This window comes from Anser anser (assembly GCF_964211835.1).
Source record: "Anser anser genome assembly, chromosome: 20".
NCBI lineage: Eukaryota > Metazoa > Chordata > Aves > Anseriformes > Anatidae > Anser > Anser anser.
In genome coordinates, this window is record NC_139741.1 from 1,520,784 (window position 1) to 1,540,904 (window position 20,121).

The window sequence follows — 20,121 nt, forward strand, 5'->3', positions numbered from 1 at the left end:
CGCGTCCTGTCGGAGCGCGTCAGGGCAGGAGGAATCGCTACAGCTACAAATTACTTGTATTCTTTTGCTGAGGGGAACGTGTGTAACAAAGCAATTGAACTGTCTCTTCAGGAAAACGTAGATTGTAAAAGCAGACTTAATTTTGTCCTTCACTTTTGTACCAAGGAGCTGATTTCTGAAACCATTTCCCAGCTCGCAACACATCTCTAGGCATTAAAATGTTGTGAATTTGCTTGTCATTACCAATATTTTCCTGGACTGAAGCGATTGAAACAAAGTAGTCTGTCTTTCTTTCTTTTTTTAACCTTCAATCCTGCTTCTAGCAGAAGTACCTCTCTCTTTCTTGGTCAAATATAAAAATGATGATAATTTCAAATATTGCTTTAGAATAATTGCTTTCCTCTCTCTTTTGTATGACAACAGAAGCTCAGCCTGATCTTAAATCAGATGCTGGCAGGCAGAGGGCTCTTGACAGCCCTGCAAAATCCTTTAGTTACAAGTCGGCTTTAGCCAATTCTTTATTTGTAAATGACAATTTTCTACAGAAAAATATATGCTTGGACTTCAATTTCGAGTCCTAGATTGCAGCCAGGAAAAAATAATTGAATTTTTACACCTTTTTTTTCTTTTCTTCCTAACTTAAAAAAAATAAAGTGAAGCTCTGTAAAGCATGGTTAGGGGGCTGATTGAGGGAAGTATCTACCCTGGTTAATTTGAATGGCGGCGGAGACGGGAGTGATGTTTAATTTGTTCTGCACTGAGAGAATTTGGGGCAACTCCAAGCTTTTTGTTCAGTGCCTCAGCTCCGTGAAGGCTTCGCCGGTAGCCGTGTACCCCAGCTTGTCACTATGGCTCCGGTCACATCACAAAGCCCGGCTGGGCCAGCGCCAGTTCGGGCAGCAGCGCTGCTCCTGGCAGCCCGGGCTGATGGGGCTGCAGAGCCCGGCGGTGACCTGCAGGCAGCCCCATGCGCCTCCGTCGCTGTCATAAAGTGCATCTCATCTGTACTAAAAATAAAAAGGGAAGAGAGGGAAGCAGGCCTAACCTCTGCATTGAGCAGCTGCAGCAGTGGCGTCCCCGGCCGGCTGCCCGGTGTCCTTCCCTTTTCACGGGGAATTTGGCTGTTGTTCAGCCAAAGCTGGTCCTGCTTCTGGTGTTACGGGGTGTTTTTTCCCTTCAGTCTCCGCAAGTTGGCTCCTTCAGCCAGTTTCTGTCACACAGGAAACAAAATCAAGCATTTTAATATATGAATTTCTTACTGACGTGTTTGTTGGTTTCTTCAGTTAACATGCGATATTAACTTCAAAACATCTGTACAAGGTGGAGTAGTCTGCTAGGTGGCTGTTGCCTCCAGCTGGAAGGGCATTGCCTGCTGTGAGCTAGAGGCCTTCCCCTGGGTCCAGGCCTACGGGGATGGTGCCTGGCCCTTTGGAGTGTGTTGACAGCATTGTCCTGGATCTGCATTCGGTGTAAGGTGGCCCACAGGGCACGCAGGCTCTTTGGGATTGGCCCACCAGTGGCACCAGCTTCCCTGCCGCTGGTCTGTAGGTTCGGGTCCCTGGGCTGGGTCCTGTCTGTCCTAAAGGGTTATGGATAATGAGCCGTCTGAAAGGACGTGCTCTGTAGGGAGTCCAGCATAATCCCTTCACGTTGTGTTTGAGTGGGAAGGGTCAGCAAGAAGAGCTGGGTGCTCAGCTGGGGTCTTGGGTAACACTCGGGGCAGGGCGATGTGGGGCCTGATCCGGCCCCTGGATGGTGGCGATACCACGCGTTGCAGCTGGAGCGCGGTCTGTGGCAGCTAGGGCACCGAGTCAGTGGCTCTTGCTGTCTCACCTCATGTGATTAGTTTTAAAGTGACTGTACCAAGTTCCTTTTAAACTGGCTTACGGAAACTTAATAACACAGCGCTTCAATTTGGTGTAATTGCCTTTTGCCAGCCAAGGAGCAGGCACTTTGTCTTTAGGAAAGAAGGGGGGAAAATGGCACGCCTTTTTGAGACAGTAGCTATGAGGATATGACACTTGGAATCCTTTTTCACTTATATTTGCATTGAGAAGCACAATAAAAATCATTTATTAAAAAAAAATATCCGGGGGCTAGAGTTGTTATTGAGTGCCTTTACTCAGCCATTTCTCAAATAAAAACAAAACAAGACAAAGAAAAAAGAAGTATCTAATCAAATAGAATCTGAATTGCTTTTGTAGAGAAATATTCTCATTAACTGGGCTAGGGATGGCATCTGACGAATATTTCTTTTTTTTCCACATATTGTTTGAAATAATCTGGTTAAACCATATGCTTGTCTTGTAATTTCTTGCAGATGGTCACAAGAACAAAGAAAATATTTGTAGGTGGATTATCGGCTAATACAGTAGTGGAAGACGTAAAGCAATACTTTGAACAGTTTGGCAAGGTAAGTTCCTGCCCAAATGAGCACTGCATATTTTGAATTCTTCTTTTTCTTCCCTTTCTTTTTAAAGTGTGTTTTGAAAAACAAAAGCGCAGTGAGGCCTGTGCTCAAAGGAGGGCCAAATTTTCTGCCTTTCAATATAATTTCTCAAAGCCTATTTAAATTGGTTCTGGAATTTCTTTTGTTTGTTGCATATGAATGTGTACAGCATTGCCAACACTGTTTACCTTTATTAAAAAAAATAATCATTGGGAGTTGAATTTGCATATGTTCAGGAAGAATTTGACCCTTAGCTGAATGATTACACAGTTGTCTACTCCATAAAATCAGCCTTCTGTTTACCCCGATTCCGGTAGCTAAAAGAGCATATAGAGGTATTTGAGAGAGCTCATTAAGTTGTGGAAATGCCTGAAGGAACCATGTGAATAGCAAAAGTAATACGGAAGTCACTGGAATATCCTTTTCAATTCTTATCAAAAAACTCTTGAGCAACATCATTATGGAACTATATGTAGAATTCTGAAATCGTTAAAAAAACCACACAACCAAAACAGAAAAACTCAGAAGTTTCTGGAAGGATTTAGTGCTGTTTGAAGGAAACCTGAACCTTGCCAGAATATTATTTTCAGCAGCGAAGCTCCAGCTGGAGTTTGGTGCCACCCGCTTCCGTGGGGTGCCGTGTCCTCAAAGGTGGTGTTTCAGGACTGGGCTCTGTCATGTCAAAGTCCCTCTGGGCACTTTGCACCCCCAAGGCTTCTGGATGCCTGTTCACCTTCCAACGAGGTGAAGAGTTTGCACATGGAGACTCCTGTAAGCCCCCTCTCTGCAGAGGCAGTAGACCCAGAACCACGGCTGTGGTGGTGTAATGAGCTGTAGGTTGGCCTACTGGGGTGAGCTGATCCTCTGGAGTCAGGGCAGGACAGAGCACTTCTGTTCCTGGAGGCACAGAGCCCGAGGCCTCAGTGCTCCCAGTGGGCACTGAACCTTTGGTGCTGCACGCAGCTCTATTCCCGTCTTTCGGAGTGCATCAGCTGATGATTTAGATGCATGATTGCATGAGGACACAGCAGGCTATCCCAAAGCAAAGCAGCTCCCATTCCTTGTAGTTAGTTTATATTTCTTTTATCTGGCTCTGAAATGCCTTGGCCATGCAGTATTTTGTTGAGGGCTGAGGAGGGGAGTTTATAAACTGTTCCTGTGCTGGATTGATGGTTGTTTTGCAAGCCATTCATTTTATTTTCAATAATAATCTTCGATTCCGGCAGGATGTTTACAGCCTGCTGAGCCTTTTATTAAAGGATTACATGAGCTTTTGGATGTTTCTTGTGTAGTTACTTCTAATTGCAGAACTCCTCTAACCTGTATTTTTGAAGTTAATAATAGTTTCAATATAAGTGCTTTGCATATTGTCTGGATGCTCTCTTCATATAGCCTTTTTAATTTCACCATCTGGTAGTTTCATGTTTGCATTTTTACAGTCCCTGAGAATGCAGACAACTGGGTTGCGTTTTTCAGTAGACTTGTGGTTCGGGATGCTTCAGTTCCTGCTTTTGTGATTTGCCTTTCTTGAGACAGCTTAAAGAGGTCAGACTTTCAATAGGCAGTGCTTTTGGAAAATGACATACTTTTTCAAGTGTCGTAAATTGAGGGCTAAAAAATAAAGGGGCTGAAAATAATTGTGCAAGTTGTGACCAGAGCTATAACCCTACCCCTAGCAGGAGAGATGAGGTATGTCCTGCTGAGGCTGCGTGGTCCAGTTGCTGGAGTTCAGCTACTGTAGGAGCTGGGGCTCACAGAGCTTGCCCCTGTGCTACCACATGGCATTTTCCAGTTTCATCCCTGTTCCAAGCTGCTATATGCTAGCTTGTGAAAAGGAGCTGAGTTTGAAGGCACTGGCATTTTGGAGGAGAGGCTTTTTGGCTTTGTCGCTGTGTCTCGACCTTGTGTGCAGGCATTCAAGTGCTCTCTGCTGTACTTTGTTGTTTGTCAGCTGAGACTGGTTTGAGGGGTGTTTTGAGGTGATGCTCTGGTTGTGAGAAGGTGCAGTGCTAGTTAATACCCCTAGGAATCGTGGACTTGTGGTCCAGCAAAATGAGAAGACTCATTAGCCCGCTGCAGTGGGTGGGATTCTGGTTCAGGGACAATGACCCTGGACTGGGCCTGCAGGGCTGTGTAGGAGCTGCTTCCTTCTCCGTGTCCGTTCCCCTTCCCGACCTTTCCTTGACTTGCTGGTTTAGGCTGCAGGCTCCTTGTGGCAGACTGATGACACATCTGTGCACTGCTTAGCACACAAGCCTCGCTCTCCCATCAAGCCATTACAATGCAAACAATGCATCAGGATCGATTGGCAAGGTTTGCGTTTGCTTAGCACTTTCTTAAAATAAAGACAACTGCATTACATAATTAACGTGTAGAGGAGACGCCCATATTTGATAAGAACATCTCAGGTGACTTCCTCTTCGAAATGCTGAGCTTATTTATTGGTGTGGAAAAAATTGCTTAACTGCTGCTGTGCTTCTTGAAATCCTGTTTGTACTTGCTGCAGAGAAGAGCTTTGCAACCAGGGGAGGTCGTTTTGGTAACTTGAGGTAGCTCTTGAAATACTCTACGTGGTTAGAGCAGCTATCAGCTCTGGGGCCAAGCTGACTCACTAATTTAACTGGAGTTGGCAGGAAGGGCCCTAAAGTGTTGAATTTGAAACCGCTTCCTTTTGAAAAGTAAATGTCAGAACCTTTCTCTCCAGTAAAAAGAAAACTGCATTTAATAAACCCCCTTCCCTGACTTCACCAGTGAAAATGCCTGCCAGCTAGAACACCAAAATATGTGGTAATGATAACTCCTGAGACTTTTATCGTGAAGTTTCTGATACGATTGTTTTTTCTTTCTGTAAGGCCGAGATATGTGAGAATCCTCGCTTTCAATCAGCGAGGAAGGGAAGTCCCTTACTGCTGTAAGCTGTGGAGGAAGACTGGGAAAAATTACCTGAGTTAAAACCAAGAGGCTTAACAGAAGGAGTGCAGAACAGCGTAATTAAAAGCCTCGTGACTGCTGAACGCTTAGGGTTGGTAATGCTGAACATGTGGGGGCACACAGGCGCTGTAGCCTCCCCCGAGAGGCTCGCAGCCCCTCTGCAGGAGGAGAGGAGGGGGCCAGGGCCTGGGGGAGCCACGGGATGCGCTGTGCCCTGGAGGAGGGCGGCCCGCCTGGGAGGGTGCTCGGCGCTGCGGCCATTTCAGGGGGCTCGGGGAGCAAGGTGCGGCTGAGGGCGTGAGGAGGCTGAGCCAGCAAAGCAGCACTTTGAACAGTAACCCTTTCAAATCAAACAGTTGCTTCTGTGATCCACAATTACTTCAGTCAAAGATGTTTCAGACATTTTGGCAAACGTAATACATTCGCTGGCTGTGTTAACTAATCCAGGGTCCTCAGCGCTGCTGGTGTGTGAAAAGCTGTCTGTTACAACCGAGTTTGAAAACGAGCGTAAATGAGAGGGTGCAGGCCGGCCGGCGGTGGCAGTGCTGGGGCTGCCGACCTGCCAGCGTCATGGCTTTCTGAAAGCGTAACCGAACGGTGCGCTCTGAGGTCAGGACGTGTCGGAGCGTTTAAGGCTTCTGGTATTGTTAAAAAGTAAAGTTACAGCCTCCTAAAGCCTCACCCAGAGGACTGTGACCAGCAGAAGGCCCCTCGGCACCAGTGAAATGCCCTCTGTCAGGACGTGCACGTTCTGCACCTTTCGGGATGCAAGTGGGTGATGATAAGGGACTTGTTCGGTTCGGTTCCTGGTAACGCTCCCTGCATAGAGCTCCTGTGAAAGTAATGTAGTCCTTATTTTGCGACTTGCAATTATACTTCACATGGTGAACTGTGTAATTAGTTTGGAAGACTTATGCCTAGTCATTGGTTTATCCTAATCGGCTTTGGCTTTTCCCAACAACAAAGTGAGCTTATTTTCCTAAGCTGAAACAACTCTGCTCCCTTTGTTCCTGTCTTTTATTGTCTCATTCCTTTCATTCTGTTTTACTGCCAAAGTTTTGTTTCATTAGGCCTACAAGTCATTTCCAATCCAGTGGGCTGCTACAATGAGGCCTTTATACCTCAGCTGCCCCGGTTCCCATGTCCCTTTGGTCAGGAGCCAGCGCTTGCTGTCTGACACCGCTTTAACCCCCTCGCTGCCCGCGCTGCCGCCTGCCCTGGGGCGGCCGCGTCGCATCGAGGCCTTGGCGTGGTGCGGGCCGGGCCCGCAGCGTGGCTCGGAGCCCACCTGAGCTACGAGCACCCAGCGATGGCCAGCGGCCGCTCGTTGCTGCACGAACATGGTGGGGCTCCGGGTACACTTTTTTACCCCACTGCTGAAACAGAATTCTGTTTAAGTCTTCCCCGTGAAGTAGTGCAGTCAGTCTTGCTGGGAAGTCTTTGAAACGGTGTGTTTCCAGCCCAATGGGAACAGAGTTGTGTTAAAGGTATGGGTCAGCTGTCTTGAACTATTTAGATCAGTCCCGATATGACTGTTCTGGTGGAAAAATCATGTTTTCTTGCGTGGGAGAGAATACATTTAATTTATACTTTTCTGAAATAGAACAGTAGCTTTTAAAGGAGATGTGCGAAATATTTTGGTGGATTTTTTTACATACTGTTACTTTAAACTGCTAGAAAAGCAGTGCTAGTGTTGGTGGCTCCAGCTGTTTTACTTGCTCTCAAAGACTTGAAGTGGGTGCATTTGCTGTGTTTTCTTTAACAGCAATCCTAAAATGACTTGTGGGGAAGAGGGCAGTGGCATTTGCTTTTTATTTTAAAATTTCAAATGAAATTGGAACAGAGATGTGTGCATTAATCTTGTTTTCTGTTCTGACTTGCCACGAGGTCCCTCAGACAAATTGTAGGCATGCTTCAACTTTGCTTGGAATATGTTGTTTCCTCACAAATGGATTTAAGATTTGGAGAATTTGAAGCAAGACAGGATTTCTGAATTATCTCTCTGGATCTGAAATGTTTTATACAGTTGCTTGTTATTTCCTGTGAGACGCAGAACAGACCAGGGGAATAATAATTTCTAGCTTCTGATGTTGTGTTTTTCTGCAAAACTGTTGTGCTTTTGAAAGATTGTAATTTTTCTCATCTCTCCCTTCTGTAGCCATGGCTTACGTTCTGGTTGCAGTTAACCAAGAGCAGTAACCAAGAGGAGAGCCGTTCCTAGCCCTGCCCCTGCCCCAGGCCTCCCTTAGCAGAGCCGTGGTGCTGGGTGCAAGAAAAGTAAAGCTGAAAGCAGCGAGGCTGCAAATAGCAAAACGTGAGGATGAGAATGTTCTCTTTCTGTTGTACAGCATTGTACGTTGTAACAAAGAGCAATACAAGTAAAGGACTGGTTTAACCTTTGAAAAAATAATCTGCTTTGAGTAATAGACAAAGTCCCTCTACTTTTTGTATTTAACTGTGCCGGGAGGGGAAGAGGGAAGGAGGTGTGATCCACACAGAGGATTTTAGCCTAATCAGGTGGTTTACATAACTTGCTTCCTACATGCTTTTCTCTCTGACAGCTGTGAAAATATAAATCAAGAAAACATGAGACAAAACTCCTCCTTGTTTGGCAAGGCTGTCTGGGTGTGAACGAGTTAATGCGCTGTTGGAGTATTAAGCACTCCGGTGGTTTACTTTTCCCTGAGACCTTGAGTATGGCCTCTGAAGATGTTATTACAATAGAGTTGTTAGCATGAGAAAAGGTGGTTTGCTCGCCGTGGGTTCATTTCAGGGGGGTTTGGAGGTCTGTGTGGAGCTGGGGCTAAGGCCAGAGTCAGGAGGTGCAAGGAATTTTGCTTGTCTGAAAGTGAAAGCTTAGTTAATTCAGACTTGACATACAGTTTGAATTGTATTGTTACAACTGTTGGACACTGATGTGTAGATTTAATGTTCAATGGGATCCAGGGATGGTCATTCTAAAAGGATTTGCTTTGCAGAAAAGTAATGTTTTGATTTGACAAGGTGTTAGCCTCTCATTGCTGTATTTCCAGATTCAATATTTGTGAATTGGTTATGTTTTCTGAAATGTAAGGACAGATCTGGACTGTTACTTACATTCTCAGCTGTAATAGCCTGAGTTTTGAAACATTTTAATATGCTGTAAACCAGAGAATGTGTTGGCTTTATTTTCAGCTGCCGCTAATGGCACTGCTCTCTTCAGAGCGAACCTGGGCTCTGGGCCCGGTGATGAACAGCTCTGAGGTCCTTACATTCTTCTTTCTATCAAAGTTACCTAGGTGTACTTTGGGAGAAGTTGCTTAATTTGATTCATTGCGACTCCTTAAAACAGAATGAGCAGCAGAGAAACGCGTCATTGTTTGCAGCCCTTGATAAGTTTGGAACAATGCAGAACGCAATCTGTGCAGGCTGTTCTGTTACGGCGCTGCAGAGCAGCGCTCAGCCTTGCTCGGGCTGCTGCCTCTGCCCTTCGCAGAGGCTGTAAAGTCCCAGTGTTCGTGGATTTCCTAATTCGAGTGTTACATCTGTGGTACTGTAAAGGATAATGAATATTCCTTTAAATTTTTTGCTTTGGCATGTCACAAAGGGATCTGGGATATAGAGGTCCCTCGTGGCCTAAGCACTTTTTATTATTTCTGCTCCCCTCCCACGCATGCTCTTTCCTTTCTTTTTTTTTTTTTAATGAATCAAGAAACTTGATCGTTACTTAAAAAGAAGTCAGTGTTTTCATTCTCTCAATGAGAAGTTGTACACAGGAAGTCAGTTTTTAGGTGGTCTGTAATAAGACATGCTTTGTGGAAGTGGTTTTGTTATAAATTAGATGTTGGTTTCTACCTAAATTTTATGAAAAGAGGAAATGTTAAGGCAGGATTTGTGGGCACAGCAGCTGTATCAGAACACAGCAGAAGTTTAAAGCACAATTTTATTTCCTTTTTACTCTGGTTAAATGAAACGGCAAGGAAGCTTTTGTGCTGCAGCACTGTAACCCATGTGAGATTAGGTAATTGTGGTGGAGAGTCAGGGCCCCGAACATCTGTCTTCTGTTTCCCACTGTGCCACCCACTTGCCGTCTGACTTTGGGCAAGCTGTTTTATCTTGCCTTACATTTCCTTGCCTTTCTTACTTAGTAAGCTCTGAAGGGCATGGGAAATGTAAATATGCCAACACTCATGTCACTCGCAGCCCTCAGCCGTGCGGACTCGATGAAGGCTGGAAGGAACTCCCCGGTAGCGGTAGGAAGGGGCTGAGGCCGAGCTCTGCGCCGGCGGTACCGGAGCTGGCTCAGTGTCGGTGCCTGACAGCTGCTGCAGGTACGTGGGGCGGCTCTGCTGGAGCGGCAGCGCAAGCAGCCCGGCTCCCCCGAGCTGTAAGGCAAGGCCTGCATCCTTTGTTTAAAATGTGGTTTTAAAGAAAACAAGACAACCCTGTTATATCTTTTTTTTTTTTTTTTCTCCATAAAGGCATGGCTGGTGCATTATGTTGTGCCTCACATACTTCAGTTATAGTAGGGGAGCAGTTTTGATCCTGAGCTTGCAGGGCACGGTTCCGAAGCATACCGAGAGTCCAAATGAAATCCATGATTAATCAGGGGTGAGGCTTGGTGGAAGGAAGTTGTAAGAAAACACTCGTTAATTCCTTCAGCGTGCACATGAATGCTTGTTTGCAGTCTGTAGATAACCAATTTTGCAACTGACTCAAACCCATAAAGTTACCCTGTATCTTATCTGACACCCCATGAAAGTTGATTTTTCATCCTTTCCTCTTCTGTTTTATAAAAACCTGATATAATATACCTAACAAATTTAACTAATCATGTTTGCTAACCTATTCAAATTATCCCTGCGGTGGTCTTGGATTCATCCCCAGCGTGGATGAGTGGGGCTGTAGATGCAGGACTTCTCTGGAAGGAAATGTTTGTTTTTATTGTGCTCGGGTAGCATCTCAGAGCCCTGTTCACGGAGCAGGGCCCATGGGGTTGGCCACTATGCAAAAAGACAACAGCAAGACGAACTCTGCCCCAACCAGCTGCATCTAAAGCAAGAGAGAGTGGTGTTAAACTGCAGCAGTAGGAGTGATGTAGGATTTTCTTTGGTAGGTATTTCTAACATATGCTGTGAAATTGCATCAGATTCCGCTGTGGTACTTGAAGTGCAGCCTCTCGGACTCTCCGAGAAGGTGTTTCTGAACGTAGACGTTTCTCCTAACGTGTGGAACTGATAGCCTGGCTCCAGAACATGACTTCTGGGGGTGCCAAAGCTTTGCCTTGGGAAAACTTGTGTTTTAACATTAGTTCACTGAAGGAAATGTAGCAGCAGTTGTTTGAAACTATGGTGTAATTGAAGCTTGAAGCTTGCACTACACTGCCCACAAATCTGGGGTAGGATCATGAGTGAAGTGAGTTAGTTAAAACATGGATTAGACAGCGAGTTTTTGAGTGCTGTCGTACTGCACAATACATCGATATTGAGTGATACGATGTGAAATGGGAGGATTTTTTAAATGCAGCTTTAAGGCTGCGTGCTTCAGAAAAGCGCTTTCAAAAGTACCTCTGAGGAACTTCCTACAGATTGTTCCAAGCGTGGAACGAGCCCATGTTGCTGATGGAGGTAATGATGTTTTCCGTGCGGAAACGAGGGGCCATAATCCCTCTCTTGGGAGCGTTTAGCTGGCTGGGTGCAGGCAGGGCCCCGGGGAGCCAGCCCTGCTGCCACCAGCCGCCTGGAGCATCGGTCCCGGCCCCGTTGTGCACCCTGTGCTAAGTGCTAGGGAAGTGCCGGTTTTGATCCGCATCTTGATTTGTAAAGATTTGTTATTATTTTTCTGATGGAAAATGGGGTTTAAGTGGGGGATTCTGTGCTGAGCCTTCTGGTCCTTGTTTTGTTTGTATTCTTGTTCTTTTTAAAATGTATTTCTATGATTTTCCATCACAGTGGTAAATAAATAAATAAATAATCAAGATTTCCTGGTCTGTCCTACAAGTGAAATAACAGAATTTTTTTCGCACATGCAACCCTGAGGTATTACCTGTTGAATTAAACTCATGCTAATTCTGCTGAGGTAGAAGGTGAAATTCATTTGACATCCATCTTACACGTTTGCCTCTAAGGGAATTTGGTATTTGTTTTTCTAGGGAAAAATGTGGCTGGGCATATTTTGGTAGAAGTGGAGCAGTATCCAAGTATTGGTAGGTTGATTAACTTGAGTCCTATCAATAACCATACAGTATGGTGCAACAATATGTGCCAGTCCTGTGAGAGATGTGTGTATTTATACTGCGTGATGCAGTACATGTACTTATAAATACATCTTCGGAATTGGGGACAAGGGCAAAGTAGCTCAAATGAAGAGCCAATTAAGATAATCTAAGCAGAATGAGGATTAGCTCCCTCTTAATCTGAAGGATACCTAAAATGCATGTGGCCAGTTTAGATCAAACAAATGTTTGTCTCCGTCAGGGACATTCACAAGAGCTTTTGGGTGAATTGGAATTCAGAATGGTGTTTTCAGTTTATTGCCCAGGGCAAAATGTTTTTGAAATAGCGATCTGGGCTGTGACGGGTGCTGCTGGCAGGATGGATCACAGGCTCTTTGCCCTCATGTCCTCGTGTGGAGGTTTGAAGAGAATTAGGATACACCATAATGAAATGATTGCTCATGTAAAATGAGTTCACATTTACAGTTTTTCTTTCCATGAAAAACTGAAAACACCAGCAAGTCTGTCGGAGAAGTTCTACGTATTTTGTTTTTAAAATGGTTGCGGCGCCCACCCTGACCTTTGCTGTTACTCCCGATACTGCGAAGGGAGCTCTCAAAGGAGCCGGTAACACGTTCGCGTGCCACCAGGTGGTAGTGGCAGTGAGATTACATAAATCTGAGCAAACGCAGCACGTCTAAGAGCACATTCGGAGCATCTATTTATTTTAACGCTAGCGTTACGAACTGTGGGCCCCCGATTCGGGTCTGCGCTGCCGGCGGTGCTGAGCGCCAGCGTGCTGCAGCGGTGTGTCGGGCAGCCAGGCGGGCAGCAGGCCCCGCTGCAGCGATGCCCCGTGCCTGGGGAGGCGGCTCCGCCAGCGGCGGCTTTCCGAGGGAAGGTCCCTGCGCTGACTCTGTTGCTCTGCCGGGCGCTTTAGCGAGTTCAGATTGGTGCCGTGTTAATTGCCAGGACGGGGAGGGTGGGAGCAGATTTCACCAGGGGCAATGGAAGAGATCCAATGAATTTCCACTCTGTTTCCCTGCTTGGCAAACCAGCACTTACTGTCACTTTGCATAAATAGGTTTATTTCAGAGGGTCAGCCGTCACCACTCCCCCTCTTCCCCTCCCGGCCCACCCTCCCCTGAAGGATAGGAGGCCGACGAGCATTTAATTTCCCCAACAGCAGGTGCTTGTCATCCATCTGAAGATAGCTGCCAACATCTGGTGCAATTGCCTCAGCAAACGCAGTAACAAGGCGGCCTGCAGTTCAAACGCAGAGAGAGCATTGCCTCTTTAATGATAACAAGCTGTTGGCTTCCCCTCTGAGATGAATTCATCTCACAGATGTTTGTCTAGTTTTGGCAATCTTATCACTATAGCTTTGGTGATTATGCTCAACTGGAGACTATTACTATAAAAGAAGTTTGAACTTGTTCCATTTTTGCATTATTTATTTATTTATTCATTTATTTCTTTGCTTTCTGGATATAATTTGTATCAACAACTGTAATGTTGGTCCCATTACCCAAGTACCCTTACTTTTTTTTATTGCATCTGCTGAACAGTAGCTCGCTACTTGACATTCACCGCTGTTGAATGTCTTTCAGCCACGCTGACATTTTTAACATTCCCCATCAACAGCTTTGTGGTTTGAACCCTCTATTTAACACTACATTTTCTGGGATTACTTGGCGCTCATTCTGTCTGCTCTCTCTAATAACTGCAATATACTTCCTATTTCTACCAAGCACGAGTCGCCAAGAATATTCTGGATACTTGCTTTTGGACGGTAGTGCTCTGGTGACCTTGGCAGGGGTTTGTAATGAGAACATACGATCATCTTCATTTTTACATCTCGAACGTTTCCAGTCTCAGCGTGATTGTGCGAAACGTAGACCTGCAGGCGGAAGGCTTCGGCGCTCGTTTGCTATTGTTTGCTTTCCTAACGTGCCTTTTTTGTTGTTTTGTTTTTAAGGAGACATTTTCTCCTGAGCATGTGGAATTTAATTCTGGTAAATAGGGTCTATTTTTGGAAACATGCTTATGAATAGGTGACTCATGCCTGAATGAAGATGTGTCACTGTTGGTGGGGACACCACATATATAATTTCTTAGTCTATAAATAGACGTCTGTCCAAGTATTGGTGACATGGTGATGCTTCGCACCGACTCTTCAGCTGCAGAGTAGGTTCTGAGGAGTGTTTAGAGTGTCAATCTCTCCTGCTAGAGCAATCATTTCTGCTGATGTTTAAGGAATCGACATCGATAGCTTTGTAAAATGCTGTAAGTACTTGAATTGGCACAGTGGAAATCAGGATTCAAGTACAGTCTCAAACCACTATCACGGGGTATATTTGTAGTGTTTCTCTCCATTTTACAGGTGGAGAAACTGAGTTGGGGAGTTCAGATACTTGTCCAAGGCCGTGGGTATCACCTGTAGGTCCCTGAAATTCAGAAACTCACGTCTGCTCATTTCATGCATACGCTCATCTGTCGCTTGGGGAGATTTTAAACTAAACTTTTGGAATTACAGATCACCGTGATCTTCAAATACAGGGAACAGCAGTTCCTTCTTCCCGTCCTCACTAATCCTAAGCTGGTTGCGTGCTGTTGGTGTTTGCTCAACACCGTCTACCCACCAACACAGCACATATGTTTTAATGTCTTTCTCTTTTTTTCTGCTCCTGCTGTAGTTACAGTATTATTAAAAATCCATTAAATTTTAATGTACATCATAAAGTATGTGCTCCTGTGAATGTGGGCACAGATAATTATTTCTGATGAATAAACCAAAAGGACAAGTATGTAAGAAGTTCATCCTGCAGCTTTCAATTTTCATTATATACATCTCCTGCAGGGGCAATCGCTGTGATGTTGCAGCTGGTTGTTTCTGTGGCCTGGCTCTCCCTAGAGATGGTTGATGACAATGCAAATTTCAACTAGCAGAAGTGCCAGTGTTTTGTGGACCTAGTTGTAGATAGATGGTTTACCAGGGAAAGTAACCCTCTGGAAGGTAGAGGACATGAAGAGCACTGCAATGCTGAGCAACTTTCTCAGAGTTTCTGTTCATTACGTACCAGCTTTGTGGAATCTGGAAAGTAACCCAATTATTTCTCATTAAAATAACCCAGAGTCTGGGAACAAGCAAGGTATCATTGCTAAATCACCACCAGGAAACTAGGGAAGCTCTTCTTGGTTTCCAGAGCCTGAAGTAGGCAAGGGAATCATTAAAAATAATGCATTACAGTGTCCGTAAAGTTTCATGCAGTATGTAATAGTCCATAGGGGCCTCACCTAGTTTTCCATATATGATACATACATAATGGTTACAGCTTCTCATTAAGCTTCCCGTAACACTGAATATACTTCTCTTTAACACCTCCTTCTGGCTTCACATTATTTGCCAAGCATTTCCTAATAAGCAGGAACTTAAATATTTATTTTGCTTGCCTCTTGTCCCCTCCAGGCTAAAGAAGTTGTTGCCCTCTCTTCTCTGTTGAACTTCCTATTCGTGAATGTTCTGGGCACAATCCAGTAGCCAAAAGGACGTTGCTAGAATTCTCCTGCTCTGGTTTTAAGAATCCCCTTGGTATTTCTTGGTTTGAGAGCATACCTGCACCTAGGGAATTAGCCTCGGTGTAGCCTGTAAGCTCGCGCAGGGACCTTGATCTTCACTAAGGGCTAGGTGCCACTGCTATCCTAAATCAGGAAGCAGACGTAGCCCAAGGAGTCTGGAGATCACACCAAATCCCTTGTACCATGGGTTTGTTTGCGTGTGGGTGTTTTATGTTAAAACTGCTCAGGTCTCGATGGATCCTCTGCGGTCACTCGCTTGCTTCTTGGCCTGGAAGACACCTCGCAGCACCTCGCACTGCTGATGGCATACGGTTCAGAGACGTTCATACCAGAAAAGATGATGGTTTGAGATGACGTGGTCTGCAGTGAGTCCAGGAGTAAAGAGGACAGAGCTGTGACTGTGCTGGGACCAAGGTTTAGGAGTTTGGCTTTGTGCATGTGGCACTGATTTGCTGTGTTACTGTGGTATCATTCAGGTCCCCACCTGAAATCTGGGACTAATGGTGTGACTTTCCTATTGCTGCCTTAACTGCAGGCTCTTCCGAGAGGCAGTGAGCGTGTCTGCGTGTAGCACCTTGCCCTGACCTTGATCAAAGTCATAGTGCTGCTGTGATACCAAATAATGACAAATAAATTCACCTTTGTGCAGTTTAGTCTCCCAGGCTTTGTTCCTTCATCCCCGATCCTCCCTGTGAAGGATTTTGTTTACTTTTCCTGAAATGGAAGAGGCCCTTTTACAGGGTCCTCTTTCAAAAATAAACCTTTAAAAAGGAAAATAAAAGAAGGAACAAAAATCAGACCTCGTCTGATAAAACAGAGCAGATACTGATCTTGAGTTCAAGGCAACTTGAAACAGAGGTCTGTTTAAGTGCAACACAAACTCTTCCATTTCTGGATGGTTTGAGACCCCCCTCCTGTCCGTCCTGTACTTTCTGAAAACAAACAAACAAGAAAGAGAACTGCAGTAAAATTCTAGAAGTCGCAAATATTGATTTGTTTTTCTTTCGCCATTGCCTTCAATTAGGTTTATGCTCAGAAGTTCACAAAGTCAGTTAGGTGCTTTGGAAAAACTGTCTTTCATTTGACCTTCTGACTGTATTTTGACTTTAAGAAAGTAAGAATATCTTGTAAAGCCTGGGTTGTGTTACTTCCAAGCCCAGCAGCAGATTGTTGAGTTGGGAGAAAGAAACGGAGAGGGAAGGAGAGGCAGTCGTGCGTGCTATCTAAGGGGGGCGTCGAGTTGTCGTCGCGGCCCCCTGCACGCTGTACTCCCGCTGCCGGCTGCGCTTCGGGCGCGCAGCTCCGGCTGTCGGTCTGTCGTATTTATTTACTTAGTGGTCTCTTGAAATTTCTTATTCCTGCGTGGAGCTTTGAAAGCCCGCCTGTCAAAATGGAAGTGAGCTATCAATAGTCAGCAACGTGGGAGTGAGCTGCTCTGGCTGTTTGTGAAATCTGGATTCATTTACTTGATGGACTCTTTAGGCTGCAGTGACTCCAGAGGAGCCCATCGTGTCAAAAGAAAAGAGCTGCAGAGATTAAATACCCGGCAATTGCGAAAGCAAGTGAATCAACACAAACATCGCTCCGTCTTCGCGCTCTGACTCCCTGGAATGTGACCTTGTCTTTGATGCTGCGGGCTCCCAGCATCAGTCAGAGCGGGCGCGCTGTCGGAGCGGCCGCCTGGCGCAGGGGAAGGGCGTCCCGCTGCTGCCGTGACCTTGTCTCCGTGCGGGACCCTGCCCGGCCCGGGGAGAGGAAGGGGGCTGGAGCGTCTCCTTCAGCGAGGAGTTCGCCTTGCTTCTCCTGCAGACGGAGGATTGTGATGGATTCTTATTGCTGAAGCCGAAATCAGCAATCCGGGTTGTACCTGGAGGAAGGTGCCCTTTCCTTCGAATCACAGAACCACAGAGTGGCTCGGGTTGGAAGGGAGCTTAAAGATCACGTAGGTCCAACACCCTTCCGTGGGCAGGGATGCAAGAGCTTTGGTGCTGTTTGAGGTCTGGCGGCACCCTGTGTAGCATCCTCCGCTCTCCCGGGGATAAATCCGGGAGGCTGACGGTGCCTTCGAGGCTCCATGGTGCCGGCGGCCAGGCCGAGCCAGAGGCTAAGCTCAGCACTTCCATTGCTGGAAACGGAGCTCGAGAACAGACCCGTGAGTGGCCATGGCATGACGAACGAATTGGGTCGTGCATGGGAGCACACAAATTGCAGTCAGGGTGGGCTTCTTCAGGCCCCGACGGCGCAGCTGTTGGGAGCTGCCCGGTACAAGGTGTGAGGCTTCGTGGCTTGTGTTAGTGTGCAAGCAGGCCTCGAGTCCCGTTCCCTTAAATACCTTACTGACACCAGTGGGCTCGTCTTCAAAAGCCCTTGCAGTTTGTGGTGATGGTTCTGAAGCAGTAAATATTGACTGTTCCCTGCTCCGGAGTGGCTGCGGAGCCTGAATGAGAACCTGGGTAATGCCAGAGCCTCACCTGGTTCGTCAGTAATTAGGAGAGGGGTTCCTGGGGAAATGTGACCCTTTTGTTTTGTTGACTCGTAGGTCATACTTCTCATTTCTGCTTTTCCGTTTAAGTGGATAGGTTTATAGATTATTCCTTGACCTAAAAATTTGCTCCATAAAACGTACGGGAGGTGCAAAAACCTGAGACTGCATCTTTTGGGACCAGAGGCTTGCTTTCAACCTCTATTTACATGGTGTAAATCAAACTGTGGTAGAGTTGTGAAAATAGAACAGGCTGACACTTGCGTCAGGGGCTGTTTGGCCGTATCGCAGTAGTAATGCTGGGTAAAAATGCTAATACGCGGTACGATTTTGCCGTGGCCACTGGTGATAAGGGAAGTGCTCTAAAAATAAAAGAATCAGAGATAATTGATGATTTCAGCCAGATTGTTTGTGGATGTTAACTGGCAAAACTCCGTGAGATGAGAGGATCCGTGCCGATTTACACCCACCTTGTGTGAATGGATGTGGTCCAGACGTCAGCGGTGCCGAGAGCTGCGCTGATCTACACGAGCTGCGAATCGGACGCTGGAAAAAGGCGTGCTCTTCAAAGGAAAGGTCTGCCCGTGCTCTTTTGAGTCTCGTTCTTCTCTGTGCTGTTGTGGCCTCTGCAAACAGGAGTTGGTAACTGCAAACAGGAGTTGGTAACTGCAAATAGGAGTTGGTAACTCTGCAAACAGGAGTTGGTAACTGCAAACAGGAGTTGGTAACGCGGATCTGTGCGTGGATGCGGCAGCAGCCCCGCGCAGTACAGCCTGCGTGCGCTTGTTTGCTTGTAGCACGGGAAGAAATCCGTTCATTTGCTTGTAGCGCTACTGAAATATTAATGCAGAACAAATCATCCGGGTTAAGCTGAACATCAGACTGAAAAGAGAGAAATGGGGTGTGATGGTATCAGTGGTTTGTAAAGGGAAATGTTTGCCTCCCCTGTGATTGGATCTGTTTGGCAGAGTTCTGCATGTTGCGTGGGCAGAAGGATCCTCACTAGCCAGGACATGTAAGAGGCTAAACTTTCAGCCTCCAACCCTTCGCCAGGTTTCCCGGAGCTCAGGTGAAATGGGAGAAGGAGCTTCACCATTTCGCATCATCTGTGACTGATTTGGAGGGTATATGGAAAACATTAACTGCTCTTCAAACAGACTGTTTGAAGTAGTTATTTTACCCACATGGTAAATATAGGAGACATCCGTAGCAGCCTGCTAGTAATAATAATACTTATATGGCACTTTACATTTTCCGACTGCTGTCCAAGTAGTTGCCGATGTGTCTTGTCTTTTGCAGCAATGTGTAGTTAAACTTGAAGGATATGGGCCTGACTTTGTGGCAGTTTATCAGCAGTGTCTGTGGGCGAATTCCTTTTCTGCTGTTTGGTACTATGGAAGTGAACTGGTTTCTCCTGTGTCTTGACATTGATTCCAGTCTTTCATCATGGTAGTGAAAAAGATGATCTTTAAGCTGAATGGAGAAGAGAGATGTCTCTCTGCCTATTGCACTACAAAAAAGATGAGCACAGCTTTACAGAAGACGGATGCTCCTTTTTCCAGCCTATAGCATGTAAATGAACTGAGATGTGAGAAGGAGCTTGCTTTTTCCGTGGCACAGCCTTGCTGACTTCTATGCACACTCTGGCTCGGTGTGTACTTCGCGTGCTCCAGCGTGGCTGACAGCAGCTGCAGCGTGCAGTGTTCCCTGCTAGTTTGGTAAAATTCCCCTTGTTCTGCCTGCTGGGCCTCTGGGTCCACGGGATGTGCCACGGCATTAAACCTGGGCTGTGCTGGCTAAACCTTCGTCTGTGTTTCCTTTGTAGCAGTGGGACGGGGCAGGGCAGGGGCAGGCAGCACGCTGACGTTGCGTGAGGTTGGGGTGGGAGAGGTTGGCTGCACCCACCCGTGCCTTGTTGGTGCGGGGAAGGAGAGGGGCCCGTCCTCTGCCGCGCCGTGCCCTGCTCGTCTGTCCCTCTGGAGTGCGGGGACAGCCACTGAGGCTGCCGTGTGTCTCTCTTACATAATGTCTCCAAGGATATATTTTTTTTTCCTTTAAAGGTATTTCCAGAGAACATTGGTGCAGGCGGAGGGAATAGGTTTGCACACCTGCCCGCAATTAAGTAGTTTGCTTTTATGTTCCTTAATCTTTTATGACAGTCGCAAGGACAGTATGTGTAATGAGAAATTGTCATTAAGCCAAGTGCATAATGCTCATGAATGAAATGCTCCACACCCAGCCGCACTTCCCATTTGTTAAGTGTCTTGTGCAGGTACGATCCCGGGGTGTTGAAACAGCAGCGCCCGGGGGCTGGCACGAGGCAAGAAACGGAGTGTGGAGACACAGGTGCTAGGGGGTGGCTTTTGGGAGGGGTAAAGGAGAGGAAGAAAACATCCTTAACGGAAGGGACCACGGGAGAGAGAGCTAAGTTCTTAGAAAGAGGACCTTGCAAAGCATGCACAGCTGACGTGAAAAAGTAATTAAAAG

General features: G+C 46.3%; 1 protein-coding gene across 17 annotated transcripts in view; it reads left to right on the plus strand.

The window, feature by feature from the left end:
• The window catches only part of MSI2 (musashi RNA binding protein 2), a 238,687-nt gene that overhangs the window by 76,475 nt on the left and 142,091 nt on the right, over positions 1-20,121 (plus strand). For 16 of the 17 annotated variants that reach the window (XR_014574159.1, XM_083805949.1, XM_083805952.1 and 13 more), the window contains one exon: positions 2,321-2,413. The exons of the other annotated variant lie outside the window; for it this stretch is intronic. Coding sequence is in view for 15 of the 16 variants with exons in the window: in XM_083805949.1 (XP_083662075.1) it covers positions 2,321-2,413 (93 nt within the window). In the remaining variant the exon portion in view is untranslated. The remainder of the gene's footprint in view (positions 1-2,320; positions 2,414-20,121) is intronic. 17 annotated transcript variants of the gene reach the window in all.